At 47.1% G+C, this 17,967-nt stretch overlaps 1 protein-coding gene across 1 annotated transcript in view; it reads left to right on the top strand.

Moving 5' to 3' along the window:
• The window catches only part of TRPV3 (transient receptor potential cation channel subfamily V member 3), a 40,029-nt gene extending 22,062 nt beyond the window's left edge, over positions 1-17,967 (top strand). Inside the window, exons 9-19 of the mRNA XM_004376248.2 lie at positions 1,341-1,405; positions 1,516-1,692; positions 2,692-2,847; positions 3,605-3,706; positions 4,514-4,587; positions 6,422-6,587; positions 8,357-8,423; positions 9,739-10,013; positions 11,074-11,186; positions 13,964-14,043; positions 14,300-17,967. Coding sequence (XP_004376305.2) covers positions 1,341-1,405; positions 1,516-1,692; positions 2,692-2,847; positions 3,605-3,706; positions 4,514-4,587; positions 6,422-6,587; positions 8,357-8,423; positions 9,739-10,013; positions 11,074-11,186; positions 13,964-14,043; positions 14,300-14,394 — 1,370 coding nt within the window. The 3' untranslated portion in view covers positions 14,395-17,967. The remainder of the gene's footprint in view (positions 1-1,340; positions 1,406-1,515; positions 1,693-2,691; positions 2,848-3,604; positions 3,707-4,513; positions 4,588-6,421; positions 6,588-8,356; positions 8,424-9,738; positions 10,014-11,073; positions 11,187-13,963; positions 14,044-14,299) is intronic.

Genomic DNA, 17,967 nt, shown 5'->3' on the forward strand with positions numbered 1-17,967 from the left:
TCCCAGTGATCAGAGCTGGGGCCCACAGGGGGCCTTTTTATTCTCTTGTGGGAGGAGGAGGGAACAGGGAATGGTTTCAACAGAGGAGGCATTTTGTGCCCGCAGCCACATCTCTGCCCACCCCAGGGACACACTCTTTAGGAGAGTCAGATTGTGGTTGCAGGCTGAGCTTCCTCCGAGGGCCTCTGCCCTGCACGCCATTGTGGCACATGTTCTCCCTGCCACCCCGGCCCAGGGACAGAGCTCCTGCAGGGAGCATGGCGCCAGGATCCCCTTGCTTGCCAGAGGACAACATGCTCTTGTGGCCAGTCCAGGAGAGGCACCCAGCCCTTCCCCTGGCTTCTTCTCTCCTTCATTCCATGTCACTTGAAAAACATTTCTGGATGCTGCCCCAAGCTGGCCACTATGCTGAGAATGGGGTACAGTGACATTTAAGAGACACAGACCCTGCACATGGGACCCTTCAAGGCTGGGGCACAGGATGGGGAGACCCAGCCCTACCCCTAGAATCTCTCCACCTGGGCAGTGGAGAGAGGCTGTCCTGTGAGATGAGATGGGAACCCCAGTAGCTGACACTGCCCTCCCCAACAGGATGCTCCTCTTGGGTCCTGGGTTGGTGTCCCAGGAAGCCCTGGCCCCATCCTAGGGTAACCCAAGGCTTAGCTTTTGGGAAGTAGTGAGCTGGAGGGCAGTAGCTTTCAATCTTGCTTGCACTTTGGAATCACTCGGGAAGCTTTACAAAATACAGCTGCCTGGATGGGAGTCCCTGGGTGGTGCAAAGAGTTAACGTGCTTTGCTGCTATCCAAAAAGTTGGAGGTTCAAGTGCACACACAGATGCCTCGGAAGAAAGGTGTGGCGATCTACTTCCAAAAAATCAGCCATAGAAAACCCTGGGGAGCACAGTTCTACTCTGACACACATGGGGTCGCCATGAGTTGGAATTGATTCGACAGCAACTAGTTTGGTTTTTTGGGTCCTCCCCAGAGATATGTGTGGGATTTCTAAAGTTCCTCAGTGACTCTAATATGCAGCAAGCTTTGAGGATCACTAATGTAGAGAGTGGGCCCAGTAGAGCGTCGTGTAAGGCTGGGGTCTCACATCATCGTCCGTCTGCCAGAGCAGCCAGCCTCAAAAGGAGAGGTCTTGATTGAGGATGGGTTGGGGAAGCTTTTCTAGCTTCTTCGCAAGTCCAGCCAAATGGACATCACATCATTTATCAAAATTGTCAGTTCCTGGATTCTTCACTGACTGGTGGCGCAGTGATACCGAGCTGGGGTGCAGCTTTCCCAGTGTGCAAAGGGCTTTCATGCCTTTTGTCTCTGGGTTCACGGTCCCGTAGGGGATGGGCAGAAGAGCCAGCTTCACACCCATTCCACAGACAAAGCTGGGGCCCAGGTTCATGGTGTCAGGTGAAGATCTTCCCATCTTCCCAGACTGGGTGGGTAGGGCAGGCCCTGCCCTGTTGACCCTAAGCCCGGTTCTGTGGCTGACAGTTGTTTCTCTTCCTGCCCCAGATCCTGAAGTACATCCTCAGTCGTGAGATCAAGGAGAAGCCACTCCGGAGCCTGTCGAGGAAGTTCACTGACTGGGCGTATGGACCCGTGTCATCCTCGCTCTATGACCTCACCAATGTGGATACCACGACAGAGAGCTCGGTGCTGGAGATCATTGTCTACAACACCAATATCGATGTGGGTCTCCTGGGCAGGCTGGGGAAAGGGCAGGGAGCGGACGGCTGGGCCTCAGACCAGGGAGCCAAAGGGCACTGGGAAGACCCCGTGCCTCTAGATTGACTGTGTCTGGAGTCCCCCACTGAGTCCCCCATTCCTTTATCTCACTGGGCAGAGTCTGGTACAAAAAGGCCAGGGCGTAGAACAGGTGCTGGGCTTGACTGTTCCCGGTTAACCTTGAATTGTAGACCTTAGTGATGGGGAGGTCTCCTGGGCCATTTGGGTGTGGGGATGGTTGGTACTGATCTTCTCAATCTTGTTTCTCCCCTATTCCCCTGCTGGTTCTATATGGTAAGGCTTAGAATCCCCTCTTCTCCGACACCTGGACCCAAGTGAGTTTTAGGGAGTGCATAGCTGGAGCAATCAGGGGAGCCTCCCTGGAGGAGGTGAGAGGGGGGAGTTCAGTGAAACTGGAGAGGAAGAGAGAGGCTTAGTAATGAGCTGGTTTTAGCTTTTGGGAGAAGCGAAGCAGCAGACTGGGTCTTCATCATTTGAGTTTACCACGAGTTAAGCTTCCCAGAGCCTGCCCTGTCCTGATCTCTCTAGACCCTCACAGTAGCCTGTGAGGTTCGTAGGGCAGCGGGTGTTTGTTATCAGTTTTATAGACAAGGAGCTTGAGGCCAGAGAGGGCCAGGGGCTGTCCTAAGGTTACACAGCCAGGTGGGGACCAATTTGGGGCCAGACCTGGTCACCCTACACTTCTAGCTCTCTCTCCCCCCTGTGAATCAGGGAAATGGGGAGGTCCCTGGCTCCCCTGGTGTTTGGCTGAGCCTGAGCGCACTGGGGCAGCAGTCTCAGAAGCAGGAAGTTATCCTCCCAACATTTCCAGCCAAACCAGTCCGTGGGACATCACCACTGGCCCCTTCTGCCAGGGGTGGCCCTGACTCAGAGCTGCTCATGGGCCCTTTGGAAGTGATCCCTCCCTCTTCCCCAAGGTGACTGGTGTTGTTTCACCCCCAGAACCGGCACGAGATGCTGACTGTGGAGCCCCTGCACACGCTGTTGCATATGAAGTGGAAGAAATTTGCCAAGTACATGTTCTTCCTGTCGTTCTGCTTTTATTTCATCTACAACATCACCCTAACGCTTGTCTCATACTACCACCCGCGGGAGGAGGTGCGTGTGCTCCTTTGTGGGGAGTGGGGAAGGAGGTGTGGTTGGGGTGGTCAGAGCTGGAGGGATCTGGAGCCAATCCATGTGCAGATGGGGAAACTGAGGCCCAGAGGGGCCAAAAGACTTGCATGGGGTCCCCAAATGCTGTCCTTCACAGTATCTAGGGAAATGGAATATGTTCCTAGTGCTTGGTTGGACGAAGCCCCGGGCACCCAGCCCCGGCTGACCCCTGCTGGGGGAAGAGCTGGAATATTAGGAGACCCAGACCCTGCCTGGGCTCACTGTCTAAATCTAGAACTGAATGGGTATTTTTGCTGTGAGGGCCACAGGAAATGGGGAAATGGGGAGGTCCCTGGCTCCGGCTCTGTCATTTGGATAAGTTTTCCCCAAACCACTTTGGACTTTTTTTTTCCCATCCATCACACGGGCAGAATCTCTGCTTTGTTTTACTGTGGTCTGAGGCCCTGTGAGTGTCTGGATATGGATGGGCTGGGAAGAACACATGCTGTGAGGTGTGAGCGGTTGTTACGACGATCGGACCATACTCCTTGATGTAAAATTCTGGGTTTCCACCAAGGAAGGGGGAGGCAAGGGCAAGGGGCCGCCATTCTTTCTCTTGCTCTGTGCAGAGACCCGGCTTCATACTGGGCTCTGGTCCAGCTCAGTGGTTCACATGCATATATGCATGGTCCCTCCAGAGCTGGTGCTACCCTTGCCCCCATCACGCCCCATCTTGACCATCCCTCTCCCTTCCCCCCAGGCCCTTCCACACCCCTTGTCTCTGACACACAAGATGGGGTGGCTGCAGCTCTTAGGAAGGATGTTCGTGCTCATTTGGGCCATGTGCATCTCTGTGAAAGAGGTGAGTGGGCCACCGAGCCCTTTTGGACTGCTCGGCAGGAAGGCAGACAGGGTGAGAGCAGCCTTGGCTTTGGACCCCTCCTGCTCTGCCATTACTGCTGGGCTGCTGGGGGGCTTTGGAGTGGCACTTCCTTTCTAAGCCTTAGATTTCTAAGATACAAGTGGGAATAAATAAATAAGGCAGACCCATTGTATCTACTCCATCTATTCTTCTGACCATCTATCATTTATCTCCTCAGCCACTCAGTGACCCATTCTCCTCTTCCCCACTGCCATCCACTCATCCAATCACCTACCCTCTCTCTTCCACCCACCCACCTACCTACCCATTTGCACCCAAACTTCCACCCACCTATCCATACACTATTCATCCATTCAAATACCCACTCATACTTATCCACCCATCCTTCCATTCTTCATCCAACCATGTTCCATCTGTTTATCCATCCATCCATCCATCTGTTCAACCAATTAACAAGTATATTCTGAACACCTTCTAAATATGGGGCATGTATATCTATATGTGTATGATGGAGGCAGTTTGCCCTCATTGAGCTGACAGTCTGGTAGGGGATTTAAGACATGGACACAGACATCTAGACTTTAAGGTAGACTGTGAAAAGGGCCCTAAGCTGGGTTCAAACCAGTGCTTGCAGGAAGAGAGATGACATTTATCTGGGGAAAGGGGGAATGAGGGAAGGCTTGAAGGCCCCAGTCCTTGGGTAACATCCCCTCCTCTGATCCCCTTGTGAGGGACACGAAGGGCCACACACAGAGGGCACAGCTTTTCCTCTTTCTCTGGCTTTAGGGCATTGCCATCTTCCTGCTGAGGCCCTCGGATCTGCAGTCCATTCTCTCAGATGCCTGGTTTCACTTTGTCTTGTAAGTAAATCTGTCCCCTTGGCCACCAGCTCACAGGCAAGGCTAAAGTCTTGTATTGTGGCTGCTGTGCCCCTGTGTCCTCCTGCCATGTCACCACGTCCCATTCATTCTGCCATAGTCACAAGGCCAGGGACCTCTTTTCTCCCTTCTAGTAAGAGAGGAACGTGGATGCCCATGGAGAGGACCAGAGGAAGCCATAGAACAATGTCCACCATCTGGCTGCAGGTGGTGACTGACTCCACCCTGTTACAGAGCCCCAGGTGTCAGGCAGCATAGAGAAGGCTCAAAGAGACTTAGTGGTCTTGTTTACTTTGTTACAAAAGGATGTTCCAGGGCAGCCCCTGTTAGACTTATGGCGTCCAGAAGTTGCCATCTTGGACCCCGGCAGGTCAGAACTGGAAAGTACCTAAGAAATTGTTGAATTTCAGCCTTAGGCATGACATCCAAGGCCCAGAGCAGGGAAGTGAGTCACACGCAGTCATGTGGAGCTTTAGTGGTGTTGAACCCAATCACCAGCCTCCTAGTCATCTTCACCCCAGGCTTGTATCAGGCTGGCTATCCTAGGACACGAGCCAAAAAGCCCAGCCCAGCAGCTTGTCTGAATGAGGTCATGGGCAGCATACATCAAAGGCTATGTGACTCCCGTCTCTAAAAGAACAAAGGCTGATTCAGCATTGTTGCCATGTGAATGGAACAGAAGCTGCCATTTAGGATGAAGAATCCTGGACTCGGTAGCTCTGTAGACCCCACCGAAGAGTCTCATCTGAGCATCTGCAAGGCTGGGTCTATAGAACCTTGAATCTTGGCTTGATGTTTCCAAATACCTAGGTGTTGTATTAAGTATGTACCTGCTTTCTAGAGCCATGAGCCAAGTTCTCCATCCCTGTGGGCTTGTGAGTCACCCAGGTACTGCAGTAAATGGTAGGTCAGGTGTAGATACTGCAGTAAATGGATGGGCCATGATGCAAACCACATGTGAATCTGTCGCCTTTGAGAAAGTATGATGATGCCAAAGAAAAACGCATTTATATAGCCACTGGTTTTAGTGTAGGCAAAAAGCACCAATGCATTGTCCTGCTCTTCTGCTTCTTGTTTTGTTAGTGTAGAAGCCTTTCCTCCCCTCAGTCCCAAACGAAGTTGATCATCCAGATATTTGTTCTTCACTGCACCTGAAAAACAAGCTTGTCTGTGTTCTAAGTTTAAGTCATATATAAGTCCATTATCATGGAGACTGCCTGGTGTTATAAGCAAGAGGTTGTTTTTTTTTTTTTTTAATCCAGATGTCTGAATAACTCATGGTGTACATACTTTGCTCTTTTATGTTTATATATAGTGTGCCCCCCTTTTTTTTAAAGATAAAAATGCGGTAGATTTTGGGGGAGTTTTGTTATGGTTGGCATGTTAGTAGAGATGTTGACAGCTTTGCCATTTTCAGTTAAAAAATGTAATCATTCACATGCTCAGTCTACCCCAGTGGTTCCCATATCAGAAATCATACGGGTCGCTTAAAAATACATATAGCATTCTGAGCTGAACCCCAGACCTTCAGGATCAGAATCTTCTGCGGCCCAGGGGTCTGTATTTTTCACAAGTCCCCATCAGCTGCAGCCAGCCCATGACTGACCTCCGACTTGCCTTTGGTGACATGGCTACAAGGCTGGATTTTAGTCACAGTTAAGTGGATCTGAGGCAGCCTTGTCTGTCTCTACAGCATCAGCCACGGGGACTAGGGACCCATTCAGGGGGTTTGAGGGAGGTTTGGGGATTTGACTGTCTCTGCCCTGATGCTGAGGAGAAGTAAGTAAGGCCCTTGTCTCCTGTGTTTCCTGAACAGTTTTATCCAAGCTGTGCTTGTGATACTGTCTGTCTTCTTGTACTTGTTTGCCTACAAAGAGTACCTTGCCTTCCTCGTGCTGGCCATGGCCCTGGGCTGGGCGAACATGCTCTACTACACTCGGGGATTCCAGTCCATGGGCATGTACAGTGTCATGATCCAGAAGGTGCGTTGGGAGTGGCCAAGGGTCAGAGATGTGCAGGGGGGAGGGCCATCAGGGAATGTCAGATGGGGAAACTGAGGACTGGAGAGGAAAAAGGACTTGCCCAATGGGAAGGCCACTGCTCTGTCTCCCTAATGCCACGGTCTCTCTTTGGGCATAGGGAAGGGATAACACTTTCTGAAGGAATGTTATTACTCTCAGGCAGTGGTATGCTGGTAAATATTTAAGAACTGGCTCTCTGGAAAATATATAGGCGTATATGTGTGTATGGAGTCCATCAGTGGTATAAACATTTAACGTGCTCCACTGCCAACTGGAAGGTTGGGAGTTTGAGTTCACCCAGAGGCACCTTGGAAGAAAGACCTGGCGATCTACTTCTGAAAAATCAGCCATTGAAAACCTTATGGAGCACAATTCTACTCTGACACACATGCAGTTGCCATGAGTCAAAGTCAACTCAGTGACAGCTGTTTATTTATTTTTAAATATGTGTATATGCACAAGCACGTTTGTTATAAATTTTACTATATAAAAGATGTGTAGCACACAATTTATAAATAATAAAATATACAATATTCTGTTGTAAATTCCACATAACCAACTGAATCTCACAAAATGCTTATTAATTTTTTGCTGAACTCTTGTACCTGTTGCCAACCTAGGGTTCCAACTGACAAAAGAGTATTGTTCTGACATGAATGTTGGTTGATTGATATATATATATATTTTACTGCAAGGAGTAAGATGAAGATGACACAAATGAAGACTTGTGTTGAAACATCATTTGTTTGTCAATGATGTGAGCAATAGTTGTCAAATACTAAAAGACTATTTCATCAATATTTTTGTGCTATTCACATATAATATACACATAGGGTACACTTTTAAGTTAAATCTATGTTAAGATTCCCTCCATCACTTTCTTAATTCTAGAGCTAGACAACCAACAAAACAATGAGTCAAACTCCGATTTGTAGCATTTGCCAGTTTCCATGGTGTAAATACTCCTTCCATGGCCAATTTCCAGCTACCAACATGAAGTTAACATGTAGTTGGGAAGAAATGTGCAGTAACACATCATTGTGTAGTATTTCCACTACACATACAATATGTATAAATAACCTCAAGAGCAGAGATAATAGTAAAATGTAGTAAAGTAACTAGAAAGTGATGAGTTTTGAATACTTATTATCTTTATTTTTAATATAACATTTTAATTGTAACTATATAATTTAATTTTTAATAATGGCTGTATTTAACAACTACCTTATTACATTCATGAAAACTTAACAGTCAGCTCTTTTGAGCTGGTATGAGCCAGCTCCAGCACACTGCTGCTCCCAGGAAGCATGAGGATTCCAGATGTGAGATCCTCTGAAGAAAGGCACCCATGTACAGGGTGAATCAGCAGGGGCAGAGACAGACAGTGACCTAAGAGGATGGAGATAGAGAGAACATGGGACTAGAGCAGGCAAGGCAAAGAAGGCTTCTTTGGATTTTAATCACAGTTGAGTGGATCCCTGAGGCAGCCTTGTCTGTCTCTTCAGCATCAGCCACTGGGGCCACCGACCTCTTTAGGGGGTTTCAGGGGGGTTTGGTGGAGCCCAGAGCTGAGGTTTGGAGAGCCAGGAGGACTTAGCTGGAGAGAAGGGAGCATGGGCTGAGTGAAGGCATGGATAGCGTGGGGACTGGGAGAACCTAGGAGGAAAAGGAGTTCAGCGTGGAGTGAATATGTGTTCAAACTTACACTTGAATCATTTGTTTTCTCGTAGGTCATTTTGCATGATGTTCTGAAGTTCTTGTTTGTATATATTGTGTTTCTACTTGGATTTGGAGTAGGTAATTGATTTATAAATAATAGTAACTCCCACATTTGTCGAGCACTTTATGCAGATGTCACAATGACAAAGGACATAGAAGCTTCAGCAGCAATTATACCTTGCTGAGTGCCAGGTAGCATTTTACAAGCATTGTCTCATTTACTTTTCTCAACAACTTGATCAAGCAGGAATTATCATCCCCACGCACAGATAAGGGAACTGAGGCTCAGAGAAGCCAGGATTCACACCAGGTCTGTTGCTCTTATCTACTGTGTGATATGCATCCCACCACCGCCTTCACAGCTGTAGGTTTTTTTGTCCCCATTTTACAGATGGGGAAACCGAAGCTCGCAGAAATTTGATTGATGGTCTTTGAAAAATAGGAGTAAAGTAATGCCTTTGGATAACTTCCTTTGGTCCTGTCCTCCACTTCATGTTACTCTTGCAGTTTGCTTCAGATATATCTGTGAGAACCTCTGGTCTGCTGGAGGCCCGGATAAAGACCCCCCCTCTTAAAAGCTCTCCATTTACAACAGAGGAAACCGCACAAGCTGTGTTCATTTCTAACCTCTGCATAGAGAAATACGGTTTCATTTTCCCATGCCAGCTTTTTTGTTTAAATGAACATTGGCATTTCTAATTAGACAGCTGTTCCCATTTGTCTAGCTTTTCTGGGTCAAAATTTGCTTATTTATTTGCTTCTTCAGCTGCACTTTTCTTCGTCTGTTCATTAATTGGCCCATTCATTCATTCATCCATCCATTCAGTCAGCAATGAGCAACTTCTGTGGTGTATTGGAAAGAAGAAAAGAGGGAGCCCTGGGCCTTGCCCATAAGGAACGTACTACAGAACATTACAAAGAGACTCAGGATCTCACAGGCTTGGGGGAATGAGGAGGAGGAGACCTAGGCTCCAGGAATTCAGGGAGAATGAGGAGGAGAAGACCCAGTCTATAGGAATTCAAGAGCTCAAAGCTTTGTCAGGGAACCAAGGACACACACACAGATTATAATTAGCAATGGATAATCATGGGCTGTACTGTGGGATAGAAGAGGGAGAGAGGAGTATGGACTTTGTCAGGCAGAAGACCTTTCTGCAGGAAGTCAGAGTAGAAAAACCAACCAGATGTGGCTTCTGTAGGCACTAAGGCTTGAGATGGAATTTAAGTGGCCAGAGAGAAGGAAGCAGCAGGTATTCAGCATGTGTGTGTGTATAGTGTGTGTGTGTGTGTGTGTGTGTGTGTCCAGTCGTGTGCGCGTGTAAGTAAGCACGAGCTTGTTGGGTAATTAACTAGGCAGAGAGGCTGGAGGTAACACCCTGTTATGTCCTCCCAGCCCTGGCCTCGCTGATGGAGAAGCGTCCCAAGGACAATAGCTGCAGCAGCTCCTACAGCAGCTTCAGTGACGCAGTGCTAGAACTCTTCAAGCTCACCATAGGCCTGGGCGACCTGAACATCCAGCAGAACTCCAAGTACCCCATCCTCTTTCTGTTCCTGCTCATCACCTACGTTATCCTCACCTTTGTCCTCCTCCTCAACATGCTCATCGCCCTGATGGGAGAGACCGTGGAGAATGTCTCCAAGGAGAGTGAGCGCATCTGGCGCCTACAGGTGGGTCGGGGCCTCCATGAGGAGCTGATGAGGACTCAGTTGAGTACATAGTCATTGAAACCATCAGCACCAGTGGGTCTGGGTTGGGGTCTGAGAATTACATAAGATCCCCTGGTGATTGACCAGGTTTGAGGAAGCCTTAATCTAGCTTCCTTGAGTATAGGGTCTAGGTTCCACACAACAGCATAGGTGAGAAAAACTCAGGCTTATGGGAGTACTTGGGTTAGAATCAGTGGTGTGATATGTGGATGTTGAAGTATGACCTTAGGCTGCATTAAGAGGAGTATAGGGTCTAAGACAAAGGAGGTGACATCCTGCTCCACTCCATCCTGACCTCAACACTCCTCACATGCTGTGGGCCTCATATACTGAAGGATACCAACCCACAGGATAGGTCCAGTGGTAGTGACCAGGTTTAGGAAAGAACTGGAAACCATGTCTCATGAGGAATGGTTGTTGGAACCAGGGTTGAAGTAGGTGAGAACTCCTTCAGTCATCTGGAGTGCTACCTGTGAAAGATGGAACAGCCCCCTTCTGAGGCCCCATGTGATGGGAGAACCACTGGAAGAAATATTTTGTTTGACACAAGAAATTTCTAATGATTAGGGTCTTCTTAATTGGATATTGTTGGTGATGTTCATGAGACATTAAGACAAATTATTGCCAGGGAAACTGCTTAGGGGATTCCAAGCCTAAGACAGGGTAGGACTACATGAACCTCCCTCCACTGTGGGATTCTAGAACCCTAAAATTTTCAGTTAGTACTGACTGGACTTCCAGGAACATTATTTATGTCTTTTTTTTTTTTTAAATTTATGTCTTATTTAAAATGATTTGAATGTCTTTTTCAAACTTGCTGCTTTTTTACTTTTGAATTCTGTAGATTAGCTGAACCCTCAGGATCTATGCATTAAGTATTCAGTGGGGGTGGAGTAGGCTGTTTGGCTGTGTGTGTGTGTGTATGCACGTGTGTGCATGCACTCATACGGATCTGTGCTCCCTGGGCTGGCGCTGAGTCACGGTTCCTCGGCAATATGCTTAGGCTTGTTTATTTCCCCAGAGAGCCAGAACGATCTTGGAGTTTGAGAAGATGTTACCAGAGTGGCTGAGAAGCAGATTCCGGATGGGAGAACTGTGTAAAGTAGCAGAGGAAGATTTCCGACTGTGCTTGCGGTAACAGGGAGAAGGGCCCTTTGAGAGTAGTCTTTGGGGTGGGTAAAGAGAGAAGAGGTTGCCATAACCACAGCCACTGTCTGTCTTGGCCTCTTCAGAAGCCGGAGTTTGCTTTTGTGGGTTCCCTAGCTTCATTAGTGGGAGGGAAGGAGACTCTGCAATCAGCAGTTTCCCTCTCTGCCCTCTTGATTTAGAAAAGATTTGCTACCTGGCACTCTTTGTCCTTCTGCCTACCCTCTGTGGGTTCTTGCAACATCAGGGACTGGTGGCACATTTTGTCACTGGCAAAACTGAAAGTGAGCTAACGTCTTTTGATAGATCTCAAGCTTTTTAAAAAAGTCCTCCTGCAGCCCATGACCACCTTTTCTGATCAAGTCCACCACTTCCTACCCCCTACTGAAATGCCTGACCCTATAGATCACCTTCTTTGAGGGTAACCTTATCGCAAACTATTTCTCTTACTGCAAGCCCTACCCTCCGGAAGCCACCATTTCTCACTGTTGTGGTTGAGCAAAATCATAACGCCTGGTTCAAACTGAAAGTAAAGAGTTTTATTGCGGGAAGTGAGACAGCTGCAGCACAAAAGAAGATTGCAATGGGGAAACGTGGAGTCCCAGCAAATGGAACCCGCGAATCCAAGGGAGAGCAACTGAGGGCACACGGTTATAGGGCTGGAGGAGGAAGTACAAAACACAGTATTCTGATTGGTTTACAGCGACTGAGGTCAGTCAACGGTGAGACAAAGTAAAGCGTGATCTTTGACATTATTGGCTGCATGAATATACTGATTGGCTAAAAGATGTAATTGAAAGACATGGGGTTGGGGGGAGCCTGCATGTTGGTTGCAAAGCAGTGACATGGCGGAAATTTTCAAGAGTAGTCTGTTAAAAGTTACCTTGCTCAAGCCATCTAAGATACTCTACTGGTCTCACCCCTTTGGGAGCAAGGGAGAATAAAGAAAACAAGATACAAGGAAAAGATTAGTCCAAAGGACTAATGGACCACAGCTACCACGGCCTCCACAGACCGAGTCCAGTACAACTAGATGGTGCCGGGCTACCACCACTGACTGCTCTGACAAGGATCACAACAGAGGGTCTTGGACAGAGCTGGAGAAAAATGTAGAACAAAATTCGAACTCACAAAAAAAGACCAGACTTACTGGCCTGACAGAGACTGGAGAAACCCCGAGAATATGGCCCCCGGACACCTTTTTAGCTCAGTAATGAAATCACTCCCGAGGTTCGCCGTTCAGCCAAAGGTTAGACAGCCCCATAAAACAAAACGAGACTAATGGGGCACAGCAGTCCAGGGACAAGGACTAGAAGGCAGGAGAGGACAGGAAAGCTGGTAATAGGGAACCCAAGGTTGACAAGGGACAGTGTTGACATGTGGTGGGGTTGTTAACCAATGTCATAAAACAATATGTGTACTAACTGTTTAATGAGAAACTATTTGTTCTGTAAATCTTCATCTAAAGTACAATTTAAAAAAAAGACAAAAAAAAAAAAAAAAAAAATCCTGGGCAGAAACTTCCCCCACCACCCTAGTAAAAAAAAAAAAAAAAGTTACCTTGCTCAGAGCATCAATCTCAGGAGGAGATCAGGAACAAAGAGTTTCTATCAGGGAACAAATGAGTTTCCAAAGAAGTATCCACATTCTTTAGCCTGACAGCAAAGAAACTGATTTCCTTAACAGTAATAGGGGTTGTTTCCTAGTCAACAAAGGTAGAGTCTGGGGGAAAGGTTACCTTGAGCTCTTAGAGTTAGCACAATCATTTTACAAATAAGTCAGATGCCTCTGTTTTGATCTTATCCCAGTGATAACTGTAATTGTTACCCTAACAAATGTGTCTGATTTTGACAGCCTCACTCTGAATGTGAATTTAAGGCAAACCAAGGTCTCCAGTCGTAATCCCACACCCTGGATACTGCTCATTCTTATTGTAGTTTGAACCCTGTTGTTGTTAGCTGCCACTGAGTTCATTCTGACTCATGGCGACCCCATGTGTTACAGAGTAGAAGTGCTCCAAAGGCTTTCCTTGGCTGTAATCTATAGGGTCACTATAAGTAGGAATCGACTCTATGGCAACAGGTTTGTTTTTGTTAATCTTTATGGAAGCAGTCACCAGGCCTTTCTTTAGCAGCACTGCTGGGTGGGTTCAAACCACCAACCTTTAGGTTAGCAGCCAGTCGAAAACTGCTTGCACCATCCAGGCTTCTGGTTTGAACCCTAACCTTCTTTCAGTGTAACCTTACTTTACCTAAACTTCTGTAGTTTAGCTCACATCTCCTCAGCTGGGCCTGCCTGCCTCGCTCCATCCCTCTCTCCCTCTCTTCCTCCTTCCCTCCCTCCCTTCTCCTTCCCTGCCTCTCTCCCTCCTCCTTCCTTTCCTTCCTCTTTCCCTCTCTCACTCTCTGCCTCCCCTCCCTCCCTTCCTTCCCTCCCTGGGCACTCCCTCTAGCTAGTCAGGCCCAGCTGCTGGTGTCTGAAAATGTGTCCTTTACACCTCTCTGAGCAACTTACAGCCTTTCTGAGCCCCATACTCTGGATGGAAAATTGATCCCTTGAGACCTGGGAAAATGAGGACTTGGACAGGTTTCAAACCCTAACCATACTGACTTGACCGTGTGGGGCAGGAGTGCTTGGATCGCTGGGTCGGGCAGAAGGGAGCTGGGTAACCTGTCTGGAAATAGGACATCCCCAACACGGTGCTATTTGTTTGCATTTAACGAGGTGCACTTGTGAAGTAATGAGACTGATTCTCACACTCACAGGATCAATGAGGTGAAGTGGACGGAATGGAAAACGCACGTCTCCTTCCTTAATGAGGACCCGGGACCCGTGAAACGGACAGGTACTGGTGCGGAGAGGCAGTGTGGTGACCACACCTGTCTGACTGAGTGACCTTGGGCAAATCACCCCCAAGGGCCCTGATTTCTTCATCTGTAAAATGGGAGAGTTGAGTTAAATTGGTTCTTAGGTCCCTTGCAGCTCTAACATTTTATAACCCCAGTTGGGATAGCTTCTAAAAATCAGGTGGTGCACCTACGTTAAGGAAGCACCCAGTATTGAGTGCTGTATTTACAGAGTTTTTTTCTTTTTTTAAGCAGATTTCACCAAAATCCAAAATTTGTCCAGGAGCAACAGCAAAACCACTCTCAATGCGTTTGACGAAATAGATGAATTTATAGAAACTTCCGTGTAGAAGCAGAACCCAGAGCTGGTGTGAGCGTGGGCTGTCTGATGCCTCAGCATGGCTCCTGAACTTCGTGTTGAGGGGCTTCTCAGAGTGAATGGAACCTTGCTCTGCCTGCCTAGAAGCTGAACACACCCTGATGCTGAGTGGGTGACTAAATTGAACCGAGAGGCAGGTGTCAGTTTGTCTGAATGGAAAACATCCTGGATTTTGTTACTCTGCAAAGAGACTGTGCAAACCCATGGCCAGCAGTCCTGGGCCTGGGAGTCTCCTGAAGTCCTGGGTGAGGTCCCCGATTTCACCAAATGTAGGTCTGCTTGGCTAGGGCAGAGGGGTGGTTGAGAAGGGACAGGGGCTTGAGGAGCAGGGACAGGAGTCTTTCGTCCTGCAATCTCTCGTTGACAGCCCCTGCACCACCCCAACTCCAGCTCACACTTCTCACCATCTCTACTCATGTGACTGGGTCACTTGAATTTGTGGGAGACTCTTGATCCCACCCTAGAATGTTCAAGGGGCTGAGCTCAGCAGAACATCCTGTGGGAGGAGGGGAGTGAGCTATGGAAATGTCCTTCTGGAATCTTTAGGGAACAGGAAACCACCTTTGGAATGAGAATGCCCTTGGTACCCCAAGGCTCAAACTGTCTCACAACGAGAGACGTTTTTAGCAGTGTAATTAACACAGAGTTTTTATTTTCAAAATAGAAAAGACATTTTAGTTTTGAATGAAAATCACTTCAGATGAAGTGTGCATTTTTAAAAGCTGAAGAATAGATTTTGGGCTTTTGGGCTGGATGTAAGTATTATATACTTGGCCTCAGATTGGCCACCCCAAGGATAAAAAGCTTTTCTTTATACACATAAAGGTCCACATGGAACACGCCAAGTAGGTCCTGTCCAGCCGCTGTGATCTGGGTTAAAGGGCTTGGCTCTTTTCCTTGTCCCAGTCTTGCAATAGTGCATGTCTCTGAGCTGGGACAGTGGCTTCATTTGAAACACAAGTAGCAGCTGATCTGTTTATATGATTTTAAATCCCAGAGTTTACTATTATACACCAGTACTTCTCATTGGGGGAAGTTAACAAAATACCTAAAATGTTCTGCTGTACAATATTTTTGGTTAACTGTGAATTTTGAAGTTGAAAGGGGAAGGCTTGTGAGAGAAGAGTGTTTGCCAAGACTTGGGGCTTATTTTTAGACCTTCATCCTCAGTTTTCTTCCCTCCCAGAAGTTAAACAGAGTCAGTTGGGGGAAGAGCTGATGTGGAGAGTTGACGCAATTTTCTAAGTAACTGGAGCCTAAACAACAAGAAAATCCACTCTGCCTCAGTTACCTGGTGAAAGCATTCATGTGAGAATCACTGAGGTGGAGTTATATTTACCTTAATCTTAATTTTAAATGGCACAAAAATAAATCTAGCCTTTAGATACTTGGCAGTTGGCTATTTCATGTGACTTGAGGCCAACTGAGGGGGCCAGGCCAAGCAGTTCACTCTGGGTGCCAGCTTAACTGGAAGGGTAACAACTTGGCCTTCATGCCCCTGATGGGTCCATGTGTTACAGGTTCCACTTCCCTGCTTGGTTGGGGAGAGCTGGGATGGGTAAAGGGTGCAGCCTCCTATACTCCCAGCTGACCTACGGAGCCAACTAGTGCTATAAGCTGTAGTGGGCAGACCGAGCTTAGATGTGAGCAGGGTAGAAGGGGCTAGGGATGTGCCATCTGGAGAGAGAAGATTTGGGGGGATCTGTCATGGAGGCAAAGGGTGCAGATGTGATCCAGATAGGCAGAACTAGTGCCAAAGGCCAGAAATTTCAGGGAGCAAGATTTTGGTTCAGTTCAGTTGAGCGGCTGCTCCACATCTTGGAGGCGTTTAAGCAGAAGCGATTGAGTACTTATTCAGGATATTGTTGAAGATCATAACTGGATGAATTTTATGGTGCCTGTTAACCGGGAGAGTCTAGGAGTCAGTGTCCAGGGTCTGGAGTTACCTATCTGAATTTATATTGTACAGATGTCCTGGGTTAAAGGGCAGGAGTTTGGATCAATGGCACCATACTCCACACTTTGGAGCCGGGAGTTCCAGAATTGCTTTGACTCAGGTGTTAATGGATAAATCCATATAGCTCTCCACTGTATACATGGACAAAAGCCAGGAGGTTTGGCAACGAGAAATCAATAATTGGATCTTTATCTTCTCACACAATTGCGTCAACTCTCCACTCTCCATGCATCTGGATGGAATTTTTTGGCAAGACCATTTCTGTACTGGATATTCTTCCCAGCAGTGGCATTCCCAAAGGGTTTTCAGTCTACATGATCTGAGCCTAGGCAGGTTTACCAAGGCAAGGTGAAGCAGTGAGTCAAAGAGCCTCAGAGCCAGAAACGACCAGTGCCCTCAGTTTACACCTAGAGACAAAACGCAGAAAGGAAAGTAGACTTGCTCAGAGTCACTGATACGTAGGAAATCATATCAGAGGTTACTGAAGCTGGAGCGTCCTGATTCCTGGACCATGGGTTTCCCCCTACACCATGTCTCTCTCTCTCTTTTTTTTTTTTTAAAGCACTGTTATTCATAAATTTGAGTCAATCTTTATGGTTGGCATAGCCAATGGGTCTAGGGCTTTTTGCTTAGATGACTCATGGTGGCCATCCAAAGCGTTCTTATAATCCCTGTGACTGGTTTAAAACTCAAGTGTGCACAAAACCACACACACACCTCATACCACACTAAATCCATGGGCATATTGGGATGTCTTAAGAGTTCATGATTTACATTTCAATAATTTAAGGGGAAGGTGTTTTCCAGGAATAAGATCTCCAGTGCTCAGATACTGTTTTTGGCTGGAAAATTTCTTTTAGCTAAACTCTGCCTCAGGAATAATTCTCAATATTATGAAATGTATCTGTTTGGAATAAAAATGATGCTTACTTTCCTCCCTGGGATGTGGGAGGTGTGCGAGGCTGTACTGTGAAGTCATTAAGCTCTTAGAAGAAGAGAAAAACGCAGTATTATTGACATTCCTCTCCCTCCTCAAGCCCTGAGTGAACGATGTTCTTTTGCTCTGGGCAGGGCCCAGGTAGATGGGCTATCACCCAGGCCCATAAGACATACTTGATTTCTGCATTGATTTACATGTGTTTACGGTGATCTTGGTCCCAAACTCAGAATTGTCACCTCATTCTCATTGAATGTGCCTGATCCTTGTAAACTCTGATTTACATACTTGTTCTTAGTGTTTCGTGTGTGTGAAGCTCTGTGTTCAAGAAAGAAATTATAAGAAGAGTAAGAATATTTTAGTGCTGTTAAAGAAATGTGTTTTTTTTTTTTTTTTGATTTCTAATAAATATTTATTTTGCCTTGTTATGGCCATGTTTTATCCTTGTGTTAGGTGTGCAGATGGAAAGACTGACTAGAAATTCTAGTGTTGCTTACCAGGAGTGGATAAATGGAAGGCCACTTTGTAGACTTGAAACATTGTTCTTGGTCCCAGCTCAGGGATACAGCCAGCATACTGTCATACATGTCAGCTTCCTACAGTGCATTCAGGTCCAGTACCCCATTTGAACCACCCAGCAACTCTGGGAG

Source organism: Trichechus manatus, unplaced genomic scaffold (assembly GCF_000243295.1).
Source record: "Trichechus manatus latirostris isolate Lorelei unplaced genomic scaffold, TriManLat1.0 scaffold00040, whole genome shotgun sequence".
In the NCBI taxonomy this organism is placed as follows: Eukaryota; Metazoa; Chordata; class Mammalia; order Sirenia; family Trichechidae; genus Trichechus; species Trichechus manatus.